The sequence below is a fragment of the Pseudophryne corroboree genome, chromosome 12, assembly GCF_028390025.1.
Source record: "Pseudophryne corroboree isolate aPseCor3 chromosome 12, aPseCor3.hap2, whole genome shotgun sequence".
NCBI classification, from domain to species: Eukaryota; Metazoa; Chordata; class Amphibia; order Anura; family Myobatrachidae; genus Pseudophryne; species Pseudophryne corroboree.
In genome coordinates this window covers 78,236,752-78,248,205 of record NC_086455.1, presented here as the reverse complement: position 1 = coordinate 78,248,205, position 11,454 = coordinate 78,236,752, and the positions used below count along the sequence as shown (strand labels likewise).

General features: G+C 48.0%; 1 protein-coding gene across 2 annotated transcripts in view; it reads right to left on the bottom strand.

Moving 5' to 3' along the window:
• Positions 1 to 269: 269 nt before the first annotated feature.
• ZFYVE1 (zinc finger FYVE-type containing 1) overlaps positions 270 to 11,454 on the bottom strand; it is an 89,742-nt gene continuing 78,557 nt past the window's right edge. For both annotated transcript variants that reach the window (XM_063947682.1, XM_063947681.1), the window contains exon 11: positions 270 to 733. In XM_063947682.1, coding sequence (XP_063803752.1) covers positions 501 to 733 — 233 coding nt within the window. In that variant the 3' untranslated portion in view covers positions 270 to 500. The remainder of the gene's footprint in view (positions 734 to 11,454) is intronic.

Genomic DNA, 11,454 nt, shown 5'->3' with positions numbered 1-11,454 from the left:
AATGATCATTATCACAAAACACACTGCAGTATTAATACACATATATCCCATGAATGCTAGATCGCTTCTTCATACAGTAAAAGATGAAAGGTGGTGTTATACTTTGGGACAGGTCATTTGCATTATACGATTGTGCTCCTGTAGGTAGTGTGGAATCCCAGCCTATAAAATAAGTGTGAGTATTGCTGGACAGAGGCAGCACTAGCGCAGTCCTATTGTAAGGATGCAGCAAGGGATATAGGAAATTATTTGTTCTTAATATCACAACGTTCTTCTGAATGTTTTTATTCCAATATTACAAAGTGCAGATTATATGCTGTTTGGTCTCCTAAACAGAGATGTGGTGCCATTTTGTTTAACAGGATGATATAATAATGAGACCACAGCCGACAGGTCAGAGCATGCACTGGCAAAGAGGCCTATGGATGAAGAGCGGTTCCGTTATGATCTGGCCCTGAGTAGGTATTGAATTGTAAAAAGATGGTGACGGCAATAGAGGGTTATAGATCACCAGGTTTCTTATTGCAGAGAATGCAGACACGGACAGGGTGATCCCAGCCTCTGGAGGGGACCGGTCGTCTATCGCTGGAACAGTCACCACAGAAACCCTGGCCACAGGCTCGGCAGTGGTGCTTAGAGAGCTTGACGTTAAATTCTCTCTTGCAGTTGTAGCAATGTGTGATCTCGTGGTCTGGAATCCAGTATGTAGGTCTTGCAGCATCCTTCATAAGCCCTGAAAATATTCCAATATTATATAGAATTATGGTAAAGAAAATGGACTGCATCTCCTGTGAAACATGTCTACGTTCTCTACAACAAGAAACATTTCCTACAAAAATCATTGCTTGATATACATACTTGTCCTCCTTTCATTACAGCGTGACCTCTACCTTGCCTAACACACCCCACCCAAATCTAACTCTGCACATAGTACATCTGCCCCACCTGCAGTGCACATGGTTTTGCCCATTAGTGTGCTTTTTTGGTTTGCTTAAACAAACCTGAATAAAGGCCCAAATGCATAGAGCAGAGGTTCCCAAACTGTGTGCCGTGGCTCCCTGGGGTGCCTCGGGACACTTGCAGGGGTGCCCTGGGTTGGTGGTCCAGGACCAATTCAAATTATTCAGGGTCAATATAAATAGGCAAAACCAGTGCTGGTGGCTGCCAGTCATAAAATATGTGGCCAAACAGAAGCAAATCTTGTCCCTCACCACACAGCTGACCCTAAGGATGACATATAAACGCAATCTACTTAATGTAATATTTATTTCTAAATTTCTCAATAAGAAATTTTTGGCCTAGGGGTGCCGTGAAGAAAATTCTGATATTCTAGGGCACAGTGATTCAAAAAAGTTTGGAAACCACTGGCGTAGAGCCAAAATTAAAAAAAATGTGCAATATAGAACACATATTTAGAAAGTTTAATTTTTTTTAATTCAATAGTTTTTATTGATTTTACATTTGTATTGTAAACAATAAGACAAAACCATTAACCAGCAAAACAAAAAGAAAAGAGATAAGAAAAAGGAAAATAGAAAGAACAAAACAATGTGCAAAGCAAGGGAATACGCAGATTCCCAATTCACAAAGTTACTACATTACACTCATAACAAATAGGACGTGCAGGCTTATCTCTCAAATATACCATCGTGAGTCAGAAGAGATGACATCAAATTGACATAATCAGATATATCATTCAAATACTTGCAGACAGCCGACTCGCCATTTGAATATAGTTATACATCACTAACGTCAAGTATGGGTAAGTATGTGGCTGGCCGCGGGCCCCAGGGGCGACACATGAAAGGGATAGTCCCATAGCTAATATAGACCCTTCTCACATAACTCCACGAAGCGTGGCTCATCCCCCCCCTCACACTCCTGTATTAGACACGCAATGGAAAGTGTCAGTCATTATGGTTCGTCGAGTTAGGAGAGGTGAGCCATCTGCCCCATATGTCATAGTACTTCTTCCCCGCCTTCCTGGCCATGTATACATACTTCTCGTGGGCGGTTGTTGTATTAACAAGCGAGACCCAAGATTGTACAGTAGGAGCATCCATAGCCAGCCATAATCTAGCAACACACACCTTAGCAAGAGCACATAGATTGATCAGGTATCGTTTGCTAGGAGCATCCAGGGCGTCCTCCTCCAAGGCTGACAACACACACACCCCACCGGGGTACATACTACCGATGGAATTCCAGTCGACACTAGGACTTTGATAATACCAGGCCAGAATACTACCATCTCAGGGCAAAGCCAGATAATATGCCAAAAATCCGCACCCAAATCACCACATTTTGGACATCTGGCCGAGTGGATACCGCCTATGCGGGCTAATCGCACTGGCGTCATATACACTCTGTGCACAAACAATTGGATTTGCCGATATCTAGAGGTAGTGGTAGCTAATCGTGGAGAGCATAAAGCTCCTTCCCAGATCTCGTCTGAAATTGGTCCCAGGTCAGATTCACATTTATTTCTAAGAGAAGACAACGGGCGGAATAGTGGGACTGAAGCATATTCGTATATATATTGGAAACCAAATGGCTGCCCTCCAGAGTTTGCAAAAGTGATTTAATTGGGGAGTCTAGAATCATCGGAGGGGTGTTAGAAAATTGTGCCTTAATCGCATGTCGCAGCTGCAAATACCGATAGAAATATAGAGATGGAACATTGAAGTCCTGTTGGAGCTGCTGCAAAGATTTTAGTATATCGCCATTATACAAATGCCCCAGGGATGTTACCCCCTACTTCCCCCATACCACCCTGGTGGTTTGGAGCGAGGCTAATTCCAGGAAACCAAGGACATTGTCCAATGGAGTGTCCGGGTCTATACCCTGGCCCTTCAAAATAGCATGTACTTGCTTCCATATAAAAGTGGCTTGTTTCATTATAGGGACCTTAGACAGTTTAATATTCCCACAAAGTAGCAGTTGTAACGGCGTGCCATCAGGATATTCCTGCAAGAACATTTGCGAGTGCATAGTGAGACTATCTGAGTTAGTCACCCATTCCCAAATATGCGCTAATTGTGCAGCGTAGTAGTAAAATTTAAAAATAGGGAGGGCCAAGCCCCCTGCCGATCTTGGTCTAGACAAGGTGTTAAGCTTCAAACGTGCTCTTCTGCTGGCCCAGATCAAGGAAGACAGCAAGCTATCAATTTATCTGAATATCTTTAAGCCAATATATATGGGCGACTGCTGAAGAACATAGAGGAGCTTAGGTAGATACACCATTTTCACCAGGTTGACCCTACCAGTAATAGTCAGAGGCAAATTCCCCCAAACCTTGACTTTCGAACGGAGATAGACAATCTGCGGTGTAATATTAAGAGAGACATAAGTACAAGGGTCATTCGACACCCATATCCCCAGATACTTGAAGGAGTCTACCCACTTAAGTGGGATATGAATCAGTGGGGAAACCGTTATCGGACCCCTAAGCGGAGTGATATTCGATTTGTCCCAGTTTATAGTAAGCCCGGAGAAACGTCCATAAGTATTTATTATATCCAAAATTATAGGCATAGAGGAGACATAATCATCAATAAATAGCAAGAGATCATCCGCATACAATGCTATTCTATCTTTGATTTAGATTTGAAAGGATGCACACCTTTCCCAAATCAAAATCTGTATGCAATTTTTTCTTTTATTGAAGCATAAGCATCAGTAACAGACATTACAAATAGCAGATACAACATATGTAACATTTTGATGTGAGCATATTGATACAATAAGACAGTGTTGTTACAGACCATTATTCCAAAAGAAACTAAGGGCCCTACACACATAGCGACCCGCCGCCGAGCTGCCCGACGGCCGACAGGTGACCCAGCGGTAGGAGGGAGGTGGCGACGGGAGTGAGTTTTCTTCACTAACCCCCCCCCCGACACACACTTACCGTTGTTAAATCTTTCTGCTAGGTTCACTGGGCTCCACAAGTAATAACATCGGGGTGTAGAGTAGGATCTTGATTCCAGGCACCAACAGGCTTAAAGCTTTGACTGTTCCCAAGATGCATAGCGCCGCCTCCTCTATAACCCCACCTCCGTGCACAGGAGCTCACTTTTCGATAACCAGTCCAATGCAGTAGCAGGTAACAGAGACGACAGTCGTTAGTAGCCACACACTCACGACAGGAGAGGGCGTCAGCGGCTATCCCATACCAACCCAAAGAAGCTAAGTTCGTCAGGGTGGGCGCCTTGTGGAGCCCAGTGAACCTCGCAGAGAGAGGTTTAACAAATGTAAGTTCTTAACATATTAACATAAACCTTGTTTTCTGCTGCGGGGTACACTGGGCTTCACAGGGAATGACATTGGGGATGTCCTAAAGCAGTTCCTTATGGGATGGGACGCACTGTAGCGGGCACAATAACCCGGAGTCCAAAGGAAGCATCCTGGGAGGCGGAAGTATCGAAGGCATACAACCTTATGAACGTGTTCTCTGAGGACCACATAGCCGCCTTGAACAATTGGTCAAGGGTCGCAACACGGTGGGCCGCCCAAGAAGGTCCAACCGACAGAGTAGAATGGGCTTTGATTGTAGCAGGAGCTGGAAGACCAGTCTGTACATAAGCATGTGCAATTACCATTCTAATCCATCTGGCCAAGGTCTGCTTGTTAGCAGTCCAGCCACATTTGTGAAAACCAAACAGAAACGAAGAGCCGGTACCACAACCAAAGACCGCTCTTTGGAGGACAACTCGGGAGAACAAAAGGCCGGAATCACAATCTCCTGGTTAAGGTGGAAGGAAGATACCACCTTAAACAAATAACCAGGGCGCGTTCTAAGAACCGCCCGGTCACGGTGAAAAATCAGATAGGGGGACTTGCAGGATAACGCACCCAAGTCTGAGACCATTCTAGCAGAGGCAATAGCCAGCAAAAATAAAACCTTAAGGGAAAGCCACTTAAGGTCTGCATACGCAAGAAGTTCACACAGATACTCTTGCAAGGCCTCCAGAACCACCGACAAATCCCAAGGGGCCACAGGTGGCACATAAGGAGGTTGAATCCATAACACCCCCTGAGTGAAAGTATGAACATCAGGCAGGGTAGCAATCTTTCTCTGAAACCATACCGACAAGGCAGAAATGTGAACCTTGAGGGAGGCCAGACGAAGGTCTAAGTCCTGTTGTAGGAAAGCCAAAAGTTTGGCCGTACTAAACTTGTAAGCATCATGGTTATTAGACACGCACCAAGTAAAGTAAGAATTCCAGACCCTATGGTAAATCAGAGCAGAAGCTGGCTTACGGGCCTTCAACATAGTTTGAATGACCGCTTCAGAAAACCCTTGGCCCTCAAGACCGAAGCTTCAAGAGCCACGCCGTCAAAGTCAGTCGGGCCAAACCCTGGTAAACACAAGGGCCCTGAACGAGGAGGTCTGGTCGTTGTGGAAGTAGAAGGGGACAATCTAGCGAGAGGCCCTGTAGATCGGGGAACCAGTGCAGTCTGTGCCACGCTGGAGCGATCAGAAGTAGTATTCCTCCTTCTTGCTTGAACTTCCTTATTACTCTGGGCAGGAGTGACACCAGAGGGAACACGTACGGCTGCTTGAGGATCCCTTGTCCTTGGTCCGAAGACCGGCACCTTGTGATCGTGTCGAGACGCCATCAGGTCCATATCTGGAAGGCCCCACCTGTCCACTAGGAGTTGGAACACTTCTGGATGGAGGCTCCACTCTCCGGCGTGCACGTCCTGACAACTGAGAAAGTCTGCTTCCCAGTCGAGGACCCCCGGAATGAACACTGCCGATATGGCTGGCAGATGGCGTTCCGCCCACTGAAGAATCAGTGATACTTCCCTCATTGCCTTGCGCCTTCGAGTACCGCCTTGATGATTGATGTATGCCACCATGGTGGCGTTGTCTGACTGTACCTGAACAGGTCTGTTCTGTATCAAATGCTGGGCCAAGTTCAGTGCATTGAACACTGCCCGCAGTTCCAGAATGTTTATCGGGAGGAGAGACTCCTCCTTGGTCCACCGACCCTGAAGGGAGTGTTGCTCCAACACTGCGCCCCAACCCCTCAGACTGGCATCCGTTGTCAGAAGGACCCAGTTGGAGATCCAGAAGGGATGACCCCTGCTCAATCGTTGGTCCTGAAACCACCAGCTCAGTGGACAGATGGACTTCCGGAGACAAGGAGATCTGATCCGGTGAGACAGGCCATCCCACTTGGCCAGAATAAACTTCTGAAGAGGGCGGGAATGGAATTGAGCGTACTCCACCATGTCAAAGGCAGACACCATGAGACCTAGTACTTGCATTGCCAAATGTATCGACACTTGCGGACGAAACAGGAAGCGTTGAATCTTGTCCTGAAGTTTCAGGACCTTCTCCTGAGACAAGAACAACCGCTGGTTGTGAGTGTCCAACAATGCCCCCAGGTGCACCATGCTCGGAGCAGGGACCAGGGAAGATTTCTTCCAGTTGATCAGCCACCCGTGAGTTTGCAGAAACTGGATCGTCAGAGCCAACTGACTTAGGAGGATTTCTGGGGAGTTTGCCAGGATCAGTAAGTCGTCTAGATACGGGAGGATCCTGATCCTTGAGACTGAGAATGGGCTGCAAGGACCCGTTCGGTTTCGGGACTAGAAACAGCGGTGAATAGTACCCCTTGCCTCTCTGAGCCAGAGGCACCTGTACTACCACTCCTGTGTCCAGGAGGGACTGTACCACCGAATGAAGGAGTTTTTGCCTTCACCGGATCCGGCGGGACGTCTGTCAGGCAAAAAAACCTCAAGTGACGACTTCCCGTACCCAGTCATCTGAAGTGGTGTTCAACCATTCCTGGGCAAACCCCAGAGGGAGGCCCGCCCCGTCATGCGGCAGGCTTGTCTGTTTTGGAAGCAGGCTGACGGGCAGCCCAGGCCCGCTTGGGTCTGGGTTTAGCAGGTTTGGAAGTACGGGCTTGTTTTGGGTACACCTGACCTTTTGCCTTTCCTGGAGGACGAAAGAGGCGAGAGAAAGTACTTTAAGCCTTCGACGCCGAAGGTGCCGTACTCAGTAGGCAACCTGTTTTAGCAGATGCCAAGTCAGCCACAATCTTATTGAGGTCCTCCCCGAAAAGAATGTCTCCCTTAAAAGGGAGCACCTCTAGGGTTTTCTTAGAATCCAGATCCACAGACCAGGATCTAAACCAAAGGATACATTGAGCCAAGATGGACGTAGTAGCAGCCTTGGCCACCAGCACCCCGGCATCGTAAGCCGCCTCCTTAAGATAATGACAAGCCGTGGTAATATATGAGAGACATTGTCAAGCATGATCAGAAGCGTTGGAAGGTAGCTCCGCCTCCAACTCCTGAGCCCATGCTTCAACAGTCCATGTCGCTGAAATGGCTGGCCTGTGCACAGCCACTGTAAAGGTGTAAATCGCCTTTAAACAACCCTCCACACGTCTATCCGTCGGTTCCTTCAGAGAGGTGATGGTGGTCACTGGCAGAGCTGAAGAAACTACCAATCTTGCCACCTGGGAATCTACAGACGGAGGAGTTTCCCAATTTTTACTCGGCTCCGCAGAGAGAGGATAGCGAGCCAACATTTTCTTGTGCGGCATGAACTTTGTTTCTGGATTTTCCCAGGATGCCTGACGCATGTCAGCCAGGTGCTGAGAATGAGGTAAAACTTGTTTAACCACTTTTACATTTAAATCTGTCCTGATTTTTAGAAACAGCCTCAGGCTCTGGTTCATCAGAAACTTGAAGAATCAGCCTGATAGCCTCAATCAAATCAGGTACATCCACCTGTGACCGTCCTTCCCCATCTGAAGCATCAGAGTCAGTGTCTGTGGGGTCAGTGTATGCGCCATCCTCATCAGAGGTGGTGTCTGGAACAGTGGTGGATTATGAGGAAATAGCGGCCCGTTTAGAAGACATCTTAGTCTTAGGTGGGCTAGAGTTAGACTTCTTTTTAGTCAGTGATTGGTTCAAGTGCTGTAACTGAGAAGAGATCTGATCTGCCCATGGTGGATTGACTGCAGGGACCATAAACTGCTGTACTGACATAGTAGGTCCCACAGGGGGCGTAAGTTTAGTTACTAGCGCATTTAATAACGTGGAGAAGGTAGCCCAGGGCGGGTCATTTTGGACCCTCGTTGCTACAAACCCACTGGGGGGCAAAGAACCCCCAGAACCTGAACTCTCTGCTGCCATGTTTTCTTCAAATGTGTCTGCAGCATCACCTCCACCCAATGTGGGATCAGCCCCAGCCCCATTGCCCCTTGTAGCTGACATAATAATAAGCTCAATATCAGGCAACCTACTACAATATTAGCAGCACTATATCTAGCAAGAACTCCCAGTATAGTGTATCAGCACAAACCTGGTATCCAAGAGATATATGGTGACTAGAACTCACAGAGAAAAATACACAGTAGGTATATCCTGTGAAACCCCTATATCTACTAATAAACCTGGTGCACTGAGCCCCCTCAGGTTACAGAATATAGGGGTAGCAGGCCGAGTGAAATACACGAAATGGCAGACACTCAGCAGCTACATGCACACACACAGAAAGTTACAATGTACAATGCAGAAGCTACATCACAATAAAACTGCACTGTACCAGCAATATGAGAGAGAGAGAGAGAGAGAGACAGTAGATATAGCAAATCAAAGTAAAAATAAGAATTTACTCACCGGTAATTCTATTTCTCGTAGTCCGTAGTGGATGCTGGGAACTCCGTAAGGACCATGGGGAATAGACGGGCTCCGCAGGAGACTGGGCACTCTAAAAGAAAGATTAGGTACTATCTGGTGTGCACTGGCTCCTCCCTCTATGCCCCTCCTCCAGACCTCAGTTAGGGAAACTGTGCCCGGAAGAGCTGACATTACAAGGAAAGGATATTTTGAATCCAGGGTAAGACTCATACCAGCCACACCAATCACACCGTACAACTTGTGATAACCTTACCCAGTTAACAGTATGAACAACAACTGAGCCTCAGTCAACGGATGGCTCATAACAATAACCCTTATTTAAGCAATAACTATATACACGTATTGCAGAAAGTCCGCACTTGGGACGGGCGCCCAGCATCCACTACGGACTACGAGAAATAGAATTACCGGTGAGTAAATTCTTATTTTCTCTGACGTCCTAGTGGATGCTGGGAACTCCATAAGGACCATGGGGATTATACCAAAGCTCCCAAACGGGCGGGAGAGTGCGGATGACTCTGCAGCACCGAATGAGCAAACACAAGGTCCTCCTCAGCCAGGGTATCAAACTTGTAGAACTTTGCAAAGGTGTTTGAACCCGACCAAGTAGCCGCTCGGCAAAGCTGTAAAGCCGAGACTCCTCGGGCAGCCGCCCAAGAAGAGCCCACCTTCCTTGTGGAATGGGCTTTTACTGATTTTGGATGCGGCAATCCAGCCGCAGAATGAGCCAGCTGAATCATGCTACAGATCCAGCGAGCAATAGTCTGCTTTGAAGCAGGAGCACCCAGCTTGTTGGGTGCATGCAGGATAAACAGCGAGTCAGTCTTCCTGACTCCAGCCGTTCTGGAAACATATATTTTCAACGCCCTGACTACGTCCAGCAACTTGGAGTCCTCCAATTCCCGAGTAGCCGCAGGCACCACAATAGGTTGGTTCAAATGAAACGATGATACCACCTTTGGGAGAAATTGGGGCCGAGTCCTCAATTCTGCCCTGTCCATATGGAAGATCAGATATGGGCTTTTACATGACAAAGCAGCCAATTCCGACACACGCCTAGCCGATGCTAAGGCCAACAACATGACCACTTTCCACGTGAGATACTTTAGTTCCACGGTCTTAAGTGGCTCGAACCAGTGGGATTTCAGGAAATCCCAACACAACGTTAAGATCCCAGGGTGCCACTGGTGGCACAAAAGGGGGCTGAATATGCAGCACTCCCTTAACAAATGTCTGAACCTCAGGCAGTGAAGCCAGTTCTTTTTGAAAGAAAATGGATAGGGCCGAAATCTGGACCTTTATTGACCCCAATTTTAGGCCCATAGTCACCCCTGACTGTAGGAAGTGCAGGAATCGACCCAGCTGGAATTCCTCTGTAGGGGCCGTCCTGGCCTCACACCAAGCAACATATTTTCGCCATATACGGTGATAATGCTTTGCTGTCACGTCCTTCCTAGCCTTAATCAGCGTAGGAATAACTTCATCCGGAATGCCTTTTTCCGCTAGGATCCAGCGTTCAACCGCCATGCCGTCAAACGCAGCCGCGGTAAGTCTTGGAACAGACAGGGCCCTTGTTGCAGCAGGTCCTGTCTGAGAGGCAGAGGCCATGGGTCCTCTGTGCGCATTTCTTGCAGTTCCGGGTACCAAGTCCTTCTTTGCCATTCCGGAACAATGAGTATTGTTCTTATTCCTCTCTTTCTTACTATTCTCAGTACCTTGGGTATGAGAGGAAGAGGAGGAAACACATATACCGACTGGTACACCCACGGTGTCACTAGGGCGTCCACAGCTATCGCCTGAGTGTCCCTTGACCTGACGCAATATCTTTTTAGCTTTTTGTTGAGGCGGGACGCCATCATGTCCACCTGTGGCAGTTCCCATCGGTTTGCAATCTGTGTGAAGACTTCTTGATGAAGTCCCCACTCTCCCGGGTGGAGGTCATGTCTGCTGAGGAAGTCTGCTTCCCAGTTGTCCACTCCCGGAATGAACACTGCTGACAGTGCTTGCACGTGATTCTCCGCCCACCGAAGAATCTTTGTGGCTTCCGCCATTGCCATCCTGCTTCTTGTGCCGCCCTGGCGGTTTACATGGGCGACCGCCGTGATGTTGTCTGACTGAATCAGCACTGGCCGGTTTCGAAGCAGGGGCTCTGCTTGACTCAGGGCGTTGTAAATGGCCCTTAGTTCCAGTATATTTATGTGTAGAGAAGTCTCCAGACTTGACCACCGTCCTTGGAAGTTTCTTCCCTGAATGACTGCCCCCCATCCTCGGAGGCTTGCATCCGTGGTCACCAGGACCCAGTCCTGTATGCCGAACCTGCAGCCCTCGAGAAGGTGAGCACTCTGCAGCCACCACAGAAGAGACACCCTGGCCCTTGGGGACAGGGTGATCAGCCGATGCATCTGAAGATGCGATCCGGACCACTTGTCCAACAGATCCCACTGAAAGATCCTTGCATGGAACCTGCCGAAGGGAATGGCTTCGTATGAAGCCACCATCTTTCCCAGGACTCGCGTGCAGTGATGCACCGATACCTGTTTTGGTTTCAGGAGGTCCCTGAACAGAGATACTAATTCCTGGGCCTTCTCCATCGGGAGAAACACCTTCTTCTGTTCTGTGTCCAGAATCATGCCCAGGAAAAGCAGACGCGTCATAGGAATCAGCTGCGACTTTGGAACATTCAGAATCCAGCCGTGCTGTTGCAACACTTCCTGAGAGAGTGCTACACTGATCAACAACTGCTCTCTGGACCTCGCCTTTATGAGGAGATCGTCCAAGTACGGGATA